General features: G+C 40.4%; 1 protein-coding gene across 1 annotated transcript; it reads left to right on the top strand.

Moving 5' to 3' along the window:
- The first annotated feature begins 3,985 nt into the window (after positions 1-3,985).
- MFSD4B (major facilitator superfamily domain containing 4B) lies at positions 3,986-10,902 on the top strand. The gene is made up of 4 exons (XM_082634124.1): positions 3,986-4,358; positions 6,077-6,245; positions 7,355-7,471; positions 8,806-10,902. The coding sequence occupies exons 1-4, from the start codon at positions 4,308-4,310 to the stop codon at positions 10,044-10,046; spliced, it is 1,578 nt and encodes a 525-aa protein (XP_082490250.1). The 5' UTR covers positions 3,986-4,307; the 3' UTR covers positions 10,047-10,902.
- Positions 10,903-12,293: the final 1,391 nt, after the last annotated feature.

The following is a 12,293-nucleotide window of genomic DNA, read 5'->3' as shown; positions in this document are numbered from 1 at the left end:
GGCAGGCATTTTTGTCTGTTTTTTCACTGTTAGAACAATGCCTGGCACATGCTAGGTGCTTAATAGCTATTTAATGACTAAATAAATGAACCGGTGGGATTTTATATAGTTTGCTCGCAACTTAAAAAGAAATACTGTTACTGGTATTTGTTCCTAGTTCAGCAACACAACAGTCCTTGTCATTGTGGGGATATCTGCAAAGGTTTTGGACTTTTTCCAAGCAGGTAGTATCAAGTGTGGTATCAGATGGCAGTGATTAAACAAGAATGCTAAAAGCCATCTGTAATTTCCAGTTTTTCCTTTGTTCCAGGGCAGAGCAGTGTACAGCTCTGGATAAGTGGCCTCTTCTTTGTACAGATGGAGATCATATCCCTTACAAAGTACATAAAGCCCTAAAGTGGCTTTCTTTTTTGATGCAGATGACCCTAATTGCTTCTGAAGCCCTTAGTACCTTAAGAAATGTTATTCTGTTTTTCTGTGCAGAGTCTACAGTAGCCATGCTCTCACTTTTGGTTGCTTTGTTTTTATTCTCTTGATATATTGATTTTGGCTAATAATGGTACAGTACAGCAAAGATTTTATCTGACCAATACAGCCTAGGAGACCATTATGATGGTAGATTCAGAGTCCTGCAGCCCTAAATGTTACAATGAATCCAGTTAAAGGAAATTTTAAGTTTAAATTTTTAAAAGGATATTTCATGAAAAACCAGTAATTTTTTATTTTTAATAAGATAAAAAGTGAATTCCATCAACCAGACACCAATGTTAGATACTTTCAATATTATTTCTCACTTTTCAGAATACATAGCACAAACATGAGAGTTATCTTACTGAAATTAAATCTTTGTGAGAGTTGGTTTTAATAGACTGGGCTTTTAGTGATGAGGTTAAAGAATGATCGTTTAGTATACTGATAGAAATAGTTATGATGGCACCTAGTTTCTCATGATGCACTTTAAGCACTAATGAGCCATTTATTGATAAGTAAAAAGGATGGTCCCTCCAGAGAATAAAGATTAAATAGGTCCTAACAGTGATATGCAGTCCCTAAACATAATCCATCTAACTTCTCATTCTTGTCCAAAGTAAAATTTTAAGTTGAAAGATGAAAAACCTGCCTCCCTGTTGCCATTTCACAAATATGCCAAGGTAGTACCATATTAGCCACTAAGACCCAGATATTTTCTTCAAAGATAAATTGTCATATATGTTGTAAAGTATCCATTTTTTTTCAAGGGAAGCAATAAAACTACATTTATTTAAAGAATGGCCCATCAACATTTTTATTTCTCTTGAATTGTCTCACACAAAAAGATTTATTCTCAAAAATGGTCTAAAGAGAAAGCTGCATGAAGCAATGCCCTATTTTAATCACCCCTTTTTTAAAAAAGGTGGTGAGTGACCTCTGGAGGCAAGTGGAAAAAGTATCCTGCTGCTTTCAGGAGTGAAGTGGGGAGAATCAGAAAGTACATCTTTCCATCTAGAGAAAAAAATTTTTTTGATGTTTAATCAGGGTGAATTAAAACATTTAACTTTAAAATTAGTTAACTGAACCTCAATTCAATTATGTAATATTTTAAGTATATAATACAATGCCACAGGGGAGATAGAGACATGAGATCCATAGTTTCCATCTCATTGAGCTTACAATCTCCTAGGGAACTAAAGAGAAGTATTGAAATAACTATAACACAAGCTAGAATGTGTGAGAACATTTAGGAGTAGCATAGCTACATAGGAATTCAGATTTTTGGTTAGGTTGTTCAGAAAAAGTCTACTACATTCAACAAACATTTACTGAAGACAAACTGTGTGCCAGGCACTATGCTTGAGGATAAATAAGACACAGTACCTTCCTTCAGGCACTCTTGGTATAAAAGGGAAGCTGACACATAAATAGGAAAATTCTATATGTAGTAGCTGGTGGCCTATTAGAATTATGCACAAAGGAGGGAAACTAAAACAGTCCCGAGACTGAGAGGAGGGTCAGAAGAGGTTTCCTAGAGGAAGTAACACCTCAGCTGACTCTTCAAAGATAGGTAGGGATAGTTCTGGTTCGGTGTTGTCATCATAAGCCTACTCCAGCCCCTCTCCCACTGATGACGACTAACAACTCATGACGAAATACAAAGAGCAAGTACCTGAGGACTCTGAAAAGTCAACAAAGGAGGGGAATCAAAACTTAGAAAAAAACCCTTCAAGGCAATGAGTTGCCTGGCCTGAGTAGCTAAAACTCTGATAGAAACCCCATCTTCCTTGTTGAAGGAACTGAGAAATGGAGACGCTCTGGGTTGGAAAGTGAGTGGGGAGGTGGGTAGGGGAGAGCTAGAGAAGGTGATCACGAAAATTTTGTGTATGAACCACACAAGCCCCTTGGGTTTGCCCCTGTGTGTGACAGACACCCGAAGCAGCATAGCAACGGCTTTGACAACTGAGTTGAGCATTAAACCATTGCCCAAGTCTCAGATGAACACCTGAGTGGTGCATGTTCAGGACTGGCCCAGAGCAGCATAGCACAGGCTTTGATAACTGAACTGAGATTGGAACCATCATCCACAGAAAGCGATACGAAACTTGCAGCCTGAACTCAATCAGGTTGATTGCCTGCTTAAACAAACATTCTCCAGAGGAGGATTTTAACAGGACCCAGAGTCTGCATAATGTAACTGTCACAATGTCCAGGATACAATAGAAAAGTACCTGTCATACAAAGAAACAGGAAAATGTGACCAAATCCCAAGGGAAATGACAAGCAACAAACACCCTGAGATAACACAGATGTTGGCATTTTCCTAGAATTTAAAGCAGCTATTACATGCTCCAGGAGCTAAAGATAAATGTAAAGAAAGGCATCTTCAGCAGAGAAAAAGAAACAATGAAAAAGAACCAGGTGGAAATTTTGAACTGAAAAGTTACAATAACCGAAATAAACAAATTCAGTGGATACAGCAGAATGGAGATGAGGAAAGAGGCAGTGCACCTGAAGATAGAGACGTCAACAGAGATTATCTAAACTGAAGAGCAGAGAGGGGAAAAAAACAACTAGAAAAAAAAAAAAGAGACCATATGAGCATCAAGGATCTCTGCAGTAATAGCAAAAGGTCTAACATACAAGTCATCAGAGTCCCAGAAGGAGAGGAGAAAGAGATGGAGGCAGAATTATTTGCCCTTAACAATTTGGACCTAACTTATTTCTCCCGTATCATATTCTATTCTCTTTAACATATGCATATGCCTTTTGTTTCAATCACATTATACTTTTCTCAAAGAGACATTCCCTGACTCTGAAAAACTAAAACAGGTTTTCTTAAATCATAACACCTGTACTTTCTGGGGTAAACTGGGAAGTGATTAATGACCAAATGGATGGGGCTGGAGAGATGGGTTGCAAGCGAAATGATGATGAGATTCAGGTGTGTATAATCTGGGAGCCTAAGTGGGTGAGCTGGAGAGTAATCAGGTGGAAAAGGACATTTCAGATAAACAAGAAAAAAATATTTACACATTTTGAGGCTGTGGTCTGTTTGGTCAAAGAGCAAAAGGAAACAAAAAGCTAGAGTAGGATACACAAAACAAGGCCTTTCCTTCATCCACTGGCATAACTTTATAAAATTAATTAATTAATTAATTTTAATTTTTGGCTGTTTTGGGTCTTTGTTGCTGCGTGCGGGATTTCTCTAGCTGCGGCGAGCAGCTAGCGCGGGCTTCTTATCGCGCTGGTTTCTCTTGTTGTGGAGCACGGGCTGTAGGCGCGCCGGCTGATTCGTCGGGTCCCAGGCTGCGGCTTCGGCTCGCTCCGCCGCGCGGCGCCCGCCCACAGGGCCTCTGTGGGCTCAGCTAAGTGTGAGGCTGAGGCCCGAGCGCAGCGTCCAGTGTCCTGGGCAACCCAATCAACTTCCGGTTTGAGGCAAAGCCGCGGTTGGCTAGAGGCCATATTTCCGCCACGTGACCCGGGCAGGCGCTCTGCGTGTGCGAGGGCGCGCGTCCGCTGCCGGTGATACCCGGCGCGTTCCGAAGTTCTACTCCTCGGCCCGGACTAGGGCCTCCCCCGGGGAGGTGGCGCCAGCCGAGACAGCCGGCTCTGGAGGCGTGGGGCCGGGGCAGGGCTCGGAGTTCTCGAGGCTCCGCTGAGAAGCCGGACGGCAGCAAGACCGCTGTTCGCGAGCCTCCAAGCTGGAGCTGGAACTGGAACCCTGTGGGGCCGGGGCCCAGGCTGCCGGGCAGCGGCTCTTCCCGGCCGAGGCCTCAGCGGAGAATGAGCCGGAGGCGGTGGCGGGCTCCCGGCGGAGCGGCCGGGCTGGGAGCATGCTGCGCTGGTTCATCACCGTCCTCCTGTGTGCCGCCTTCCTGGGGCTGGTGAGAGCCGGGGCTGGAACCCTCCCTGGCCGAGGCGTGAGCAGAAGTCCTTAGAGAACGCGGCCTTCCGAGCTCCTGTCTCGTTTCCGCCGCTTGCAGACTGGGTGTCCTTGGGCTCCTTAATCTGCCGGAGCCTCAGTTTCATAATCTGAAAAATGGGCACAGTTATATTCTTAGAGGGTTATTGTCAAGTGTGAAACAGATTTTCGTAAAATATTTTCCAGCTCCAGCAAACCTTTCTACCTCTCCTCCGTGGGGTCGGGGGGATGCAAGAGGGGTTGCCAGGTCTATAGCCTCCCCCGAAGCCCCCCCCACCTCCTGCGTTCACCCAACCCCCAAATTATTGCACAAAGTTGCTCTACTGGTTTTTACTCTTCCTCGTCTGACCAAATTCACCCCTTATTTTTGCAGGTGGGGAAATAGACCCAGAGAGGGAAAGTGACTTTTTCGTACCCACACAGCTGGTTAAGTGGTTGAGCCAGGAATAATGTCTCTTATTCTGCCTACAATCTTTTGTAAAACAAAATTTCAGGTCCTTCAATGTTTTTCTAAGAACAAACTGCAAGGCTAGTTTGGCCTTTTGCCAACCCCTTTGGCCGCCCTGTGGTCACTTGTCTTAAATATTGGGATCCTGGGGAGTTGGGAGGGTGAGTCCTCTGAGCAGAGTCACTTCTGACCACTTAGTGTCTCTTCCTTTGAGCCACGCTTGATTCTTAGAGTATTTGTATTTGAAGAAAAGTCGTTGCAGATGATGTGCCAGGTCCTTTTAAGTGCTTTGCAGGCGGGAACTAATTTGGTTACAGCTGAGGCGCAGCCTTCCCTTCCTGTACTAGGCACTTACTCTGCGCCTGTGCCCAAGCCTGCCCGTAGCTGGGGACTGCTCAGGCCTGGAGAGGGGCTACACCCAAGCGTTTAGAGCAAATTCGTGCAATTAGAATCACTTATTCTTGAAATGTAGACCGATTGGAAACATTTTTTGCGTGTCCAACGAATTTCCTGTGAAAGCCAACTGCAGCCCCTAATTTTTGCTGAAGTTACATGTCTTTGAGTAAAATTTTATTTTTAAAGTCATTGCATACATGCATATGTAATATTCTCTAAGAAAGCCTTACAGACAGTACTCCTGAGGCTTTGGTTTTCTTTGAAGAAAAATGTAGATTTAGAAACGTTCAAATTGTTTATCTCTTGCATGTTTTATATGTGTAATTGAGAGGAAGGACCCCATGTACATCCAGAAATATTGCTGTTTTAACAACATCAAAAAAATGGGGATAATATCTTGATGGTTTGTTAACTTAAATTTTTAATATCAAAATTCTGGTGTTATTTGTGCGTGCAGTATATTTCAGACTATTCAAAACTATTTCACAAATTTTTTAATGTTAAATTTTACTGTTAATACAAATACTGTAGTTTTTTTCTGGTATTGTTCAAAAAGGAAACAATTGCAGCAAAGAGCCAAAAGAATTAAAGAATTTTGTAAAAATCTAGAGTTGTCAAAACTAGAAAAACACTAGGACTTGGCACACCGGAAATAGGAGTCTATAGCTCTACCAGTATTAGTATTTTCATTATGAATTTGTCTTTACTGTGGGGCTTAACCTCCTACAGTACATTGAAATCCCCTCCTCCCTTTTTAATACTGAAAAAAAGCTGCCACCTAGATAGACATTATTTTAATGATTGTAAATGAAAACTTCTGTCTTTTTAAATTTTAGGGAATGAGTGTCGCTATACTGGGACCCACGTTTCAAGATTTGGCAGCAAATGTGAACCGCAATATCAGCAGTCTTTCTCTGATTTTTGTGGGCCGTGCCTTTGGATATTTGGGTGGCTCTGTGATTGGTGGAGTTCTTTTTGACAATATGAATCATTTTCTTCTTTTGGGTAAGTAAACAACAATTTTCGCTTCTTTGTGACTTTCGAGGAATTTACAGTTTGTTTATAAATATGAAACATACTAGCTTGCAGAGTGGTTGACACCTTAAGGGTAGTGTTTAGGTATCCTTAGTGGAAGTCAGGTTTCCCTGGTGCCTGCTTTCATCTTGGCAGTTACTGGGAATCCGGTCTAAACCCCTCTGGAAATTTAGATTAGCCCTGGAGTGTGTTAGCGATCCTTAGCCTTCCCGACCTTCATTGTAGTTTAGGCACCACCACTGGGTAACATACAAGTTGTCCAAAGAGCTCTGATTGTCAGGGTTTAGGGCAGATCTCCTGGGGCCATAGATCAGAATAAACTCCTTGAAACTCCCCAGATTAGACCCTGGACTGAGAATTAGGTGGGAGGGGATGGTGGGTGAAATGATGAAGGCTTAATTTTTGTCCCAGCTGCCCCATGTTAATGATTACCCCAGGCCTCTCTACCTCACTCTCAAAATAGATGGCAAAGCTTTTAACTTACCCTTTTTCTGGATAAATTGACATGTTTAAAGAAAATCTGGATTAATGTGATAAAACTGCTTTGGACGTAAGGAGATAATTTACCATTGTTGATGAATGAGTAAATAATCTCTCTGATTTCCATAGTGTGTCGAAAGAATATACTTCTTATATTTCCCTCCCTATTCCCCAAATTTGTTTAATACATTTCTACTATGAACTACTATAGTAATTGCATTTAACTTTTGTCTTTTTTATTTTTTACCTCATATCTAAACATCTCTTTAGGTTGTTAGATGTGAAACATTTAAATGAATAATTTTTGAGCTCTGTTTTGCTATAAAACTTTGCCTTGTGGTATAATGTATGGTTTGATTATTAGCAGTACTAGAAATGTATTTATACTAGAATAACATATATTTTATAGTCCATAAAGATGATAAAAGCTTTTAAATGAAATAACTGTTAGTAGAAGCTGAACCTCTCATCTACTCGTTATTACTCAATTTTAATTTGACCTGTTTTACATTTTTGGGAGTTTTTATGATGTTGACTTGATCCATAACCCTTTCCCATAAATAGTGTTTTTTATAGCTGACTTTTACTTTTCTTCTCAGGGGTGTCAATGTTCGCTACCACAGTTGGTCTTTATCTTGTTCCATTTTGTAAGGCCGTGACGTTACTGATTGTCATGATGTCCATCTTTGGTGTTTCAATTGGCATTCTGGATACAGGTCAGTGAACCCTTCATTGTCAGCTCTGGGAGTAGGGACTTTCTACTAGAAAAAGTAGAGCATATGATATTAAATTGTCACTTGCAGTGTCCCCTAAAATGACACTGACCTACTGAGTTGGTCATGGGGTCTCCAGGTCAGAACCACCTTTCCGGCAACTACTCTTCTTGCCAAGTAGGGTGCCCATTTTTGAGCAGCCAACCACAGAGTGAATTCAGAGAATTTTGTTCTTTGAGAGATTGTTGATTTACAGTATCCAAACAGGGAAGGGGCCCCCATGTGGGTAATTACAGTGCAGATGAACAGGTTTTCATTTCGGGATAGAACTTTATCATTGTAATATAGCAGGAATTGATGGGTTAATATAACAGACCAAGTTTGGAACCATTACTTGGCTGAGGAAACATAGAAGCAGCTCTCCAATTTAAAATGCACTCTGCCTTTTGAACTAAGAGAAACCTGTGCTGTGTATTATTTACCTTCTTTTCCTATTCTCTCAAAAGTTCCTGCCCTCCTGCAGGAGATCCTCTCCATGTATCTTCATATCTTTTAAAACCTACTGAATAACATATGTGACATTTATTCACCCCTGAAACCAGCGTTCCCCCCTCTTCCTGTTATTTGATAGGTTGGGGAAATATTTTTTTACTTTGGGCTTAATTTGGTTGTGAAATTACAGGATGGAATTGTATGGAATTGTATGTTTATCTGCAAATATATTAAAAAGAAAGAGAGAAAACACAAGACTTGAGGCTTCTTGCCTTTCACCATGTAGATACATAGACAGTGTAACCGAGAGTGTTAGAAGGTGTCCGTGTTCCTTGTTTCCTGCCATGGGCACAGCAGAATCCTGTCATGTTCAGGTTCCTGAACATGTGTTTTGCATCTGCCATATACATAAATAATTTTCTTCAAGTGGCTACTGATTGCAGGTACAGAAAAATTTGGTAGTTTGGCCACTATCTGATGATAATATATATTTAAAATGTTTTAAAATAACTATATAAATATCCTTTCCTACCCCCACCCCTCCTATCCCTGGTATTAGAACTGTATTATAAAAAGCCTTGGGCTAATGTACTTGGCTCTAGGAAATAGTGGTTTATTAGCTTGTAGAATCCCATTTGTGAGTGTGTGATGTTCCAGTGCTTAGAGTTCGCTGGTGGTATTGGTGAGTTAGAGTTTCTTAATCATAGAATTGACTTAGTTGCAACAGTTGATAACTTAGAATATTATAATCCTTGTGCCATGTAAAATAGACTCATCTAATTTGAGCTTTTTTTTTTTTACTAAGTTACTATGATTAAATCATTCTCCCCATCTTTCATTGGTAGGTGGTAACGTCCTAATCTTGGCTATTTGGGGGGACAAAGGAGCCCCCCATATGCAGGCCTTACACTTCAGTTTTGCCTTGGGTGCCTTTTTGGCTCCCCTGCTGGCTAAATTGGCATTGGTCAGGATGGTGTCTGCTGAAAACGACACAGAGGCTGACTTTAACCATTCTGCCTTCAACCAGTCATCTGAAGCTGACTCAGAATCTCTACTTGGAATGCCTGAGGATAGGAATTTACTGTGGGCTTATGCTGTTATCGGTGTTTATATTTTTGTAGTTTCTCTCTTTTTTTTCGCTCTGTTTGTAAAGAAAAGCTCGAGGCAGGAAAAAGCAAAAGCATGTACTCAGAGGTTTCGAAGAGCTAAATATCACAATGCCCTTCTTTGTCTCCTTTTCCTGTTCTTCTTTTTTTATGTTGGAGCCGAGGTAACATATGGCTCTTACGTTTTCTCCTTTGCAACCACCCATGCTGGCATGAAAGAAAGTGAAGCAGCTGGGTTGAACTCCATCTTCTGGGGGACCTTTGCAGCCTGCAGGGGTATGGCAATCTTTTTTGCTACATGTTTACAACCTGGAACCATGATTGTGTTGAGCAACATTGGCAGCCTGGCTTCATCTTTATTTCTGGTGCTTTTCAACAAGAGCCGAGTTTGTCTCTGGATAGCAACTTCGGTGTATGGCGCCTCAATGGCAACCACATTTCCCAGTGGTGTGTCTTGGATTGAGCAGTACACGACCATCCATGGGAAAGCTGCAGCATTTTTTGTAGTCGGTGCTGCCCTGGGAGAAATGGCTGTTCCTGCAGTAATTGGAATTCTTCAAGGAAAATACCCTGATTTGCCTGTAGTTTTGTACACCTGTTTGGGGTCATCAATAGCCACTGCTGTTTTATTTCCTGTGCTGTATAAATTAGCCACCTTGCCTATCAGTCGTCAGCAAAAAGAACACAGTAAAAGCGAGGACCAGAAAGCTTTGCTCTCTAGCTCTGGGCTAAATGACTATGAGGAAGAGAATGAAGAAGAAGATGCAGAAAAATGGAATGAAATGGACTTTGAAGTGATCGAAATGAATGATACAATGAGGAATTCTGTAATAGAGACATCTAGATATATTTTGATGGAGCCCACAGCTGACGTCTCCAACCAATCCCACTCAAATGCGTTAATGTTTGAGTCCTCTGCAGTTAACATGGGCAAGTCCCCTGTGAATCACCTTGCAAGAAACCAGGACAAAAGGGACTAAGGCCTAGAGAAGATGAATTATTTACTGACTTCCCTGAATAATCACCAGTTCTAAAGAGGCCAGTTAGAGCAAAGCATAACAGATTTTCAACAAGCTTTGGGGGTCAAAATTTCTAGGTCCAAGTATAGCAAATGCTAAAAGGTTTTGAAATGTTTTGTCATTCCCAGAGCCTTTCATAAAGAACCAGTGATCTCATACAGCTGGATCCTGTTGTGAAGCTAGCGTTTGGTGGCATGTGGCTGATTAGGCAATATTTTCTGGCCTCAGAGTGTGCAGAGAAGGCATTTGTTTTTGAGAAGTTGGGTGCCATTCAGATAGAATGAAACTGTTTAGTGGTTGAATTGGTTAGCTGAACAAATTATCCGTCATCAGTATTCTGCCAGGGAAGTTGAGGAGAATCATTTCATAAAAGAGCATCTTTGAAAATGGACAGAGATTTTTTTTTTTTTTTTTTTTTTTTTTTTTTTTTTTTTTTTTTTTGGACAGAGATTTTTATTGTTTCACTCTGTCTGTAGTGTTGGACCAGAAAATGCTAATTACTCATATGATTTCTGATTTCTATGAAGAGAACACAGAACAGGCACAGACCTGGCCTCAGGCCTCCACTGCTGCTTACTTGTCTTCTGGCCCTGTACTCAGTCATTTAACTTATATAGGTCTCGTTTATCTCATCCCTGACCTGTGATTCTTTAATGAAAATGCGATGACTTTCAAACTGGGAATCCATAATTTTTAAAGTTTGTGCAAGATATCTGCTAGAAATCAATATAAGTGTCACCCCATTCTCCATTTCAAATGAGAAGTGAAAAAAATTGATAGCTTTAAGAATGTGCTACTGACTATGAATAGTGTCAATTTAAGAGACTCAGTGTTTAATACTTTATTTGAATAATTGTCTGAAGAGTACATTTTTAGTACCGTATTTCATCGATTCTGAGATACACCTTTTTTCACATTTTTAACCTCTCTGAAATCAGAATGTGTTGAAATCAATGATCATTTAACATTGTGGCAAAACTTAATTGACAGTCTTTTCCTATATACTTCTATAAAGTAGTGTTGCATTTTACAATCAGTGTCTTCGTTTCAGTGACTATCGTAATTCATTCAATTATGGAGACTATACTATTTTTACAGACATTTTAAAAAGAGTTATTTTTATATGCTTATTTTCTCTAATTATGTTCAAACAGGATTTGGAGATGCCTTGTTCCGATTTTTAAAGCTGTTTCAGGGTTACTGTGTTAGCAGTAGGACTGTGGACAGGGTCTCTTGAGGTCCTTTGCCTAGCTCAGTGACACAGTCTGGGTATGAGCCTTGCTGTTCCAGGAATTGCTCCTCATTGAGTCTGGTTGGTAATCATGTTGTATGTGCTGTAAATTAGGTTGCTAGTTTAATTTACAGTGAGACCCAGTGTTTTCCAATGATTGGAATACTTGTATCCCCCTCCACTTGGATCCTCTGGATACAAGTGGATACAATACTCTGGATACAATACTTGAAGCCCTCTGAGCTTCCTCTTTGCTGAGTTTGAAATACCTGGGAAACCAAAGTAATGATTAGAAAGGGGCTTGGGAGCCTAAGAGTCAGGGATCATGAGTATGGCAAAGGGGCTATCCTTTGATAAATGACTGGCATTGATGACAGATTTTTATTCACTTCTTTTTAGCACATTTTATGCTGAATAATATCTAATTTCTACTTGGTTGCAGTATGTCTACTTTTTATCTAATTTCTATAAATTTGCCTTTGTTTTAAGTGGAAAACTACCTTTCTTGACCACTGTCCATTATTGGTTCATATTAACAATCTGACAGTTTTGGAGAGGGCTGGTGAAGAAATTAGCAGTGAAAAGCCTATTCTTGCTCTTTTTATACTGTATTTTTCTCTTAGCTAGAACTTGGAGATTATCTCTGCTCCATTTACTGCTTTTTCTCAGGTTGTTGGAATTTAGGCAGTAGCAGCTGTTTAGTATCTGCGCAGCTTGCTAGAATAGGGATTCTGCCTGCAGCATCTACATTTAAAGGGTAAAAAGGCAACTCAGGGAAAGAAGGTAATAAGAACATGGCAGAAAATTTGGAAATCCATGAAAAATGCATTAGAATTCCACAAACCAAAATGTGAATGGCCAGATGAGATTATAGGCATTGTTAAAGTTTAATAATGTATTTCCATATTGGAAGGATAAGACTTACTACAATTCAGGAATTAGCATTCATCCTAATAATAAGTTCTTAGTTAAGTAAG

Source organism: Mesoplodon mirus (genome assembly GCF_964341445.2).
Source record: "Mesoplodon mirus genome assembly, chromosome: 10".
NCBI classification, from domain to species: domain Eukaryota; kingdom Metazoa; phylum Chordata; class Mammalia; order Artiodactyla; family Ziphiidae; genus Mesoplodon; species Mesoplodon mirus.
Note: the sequence above shows the minus strand (reverse complement) of the source record. Positions and strands in the feature narration are given on the sequence as shown.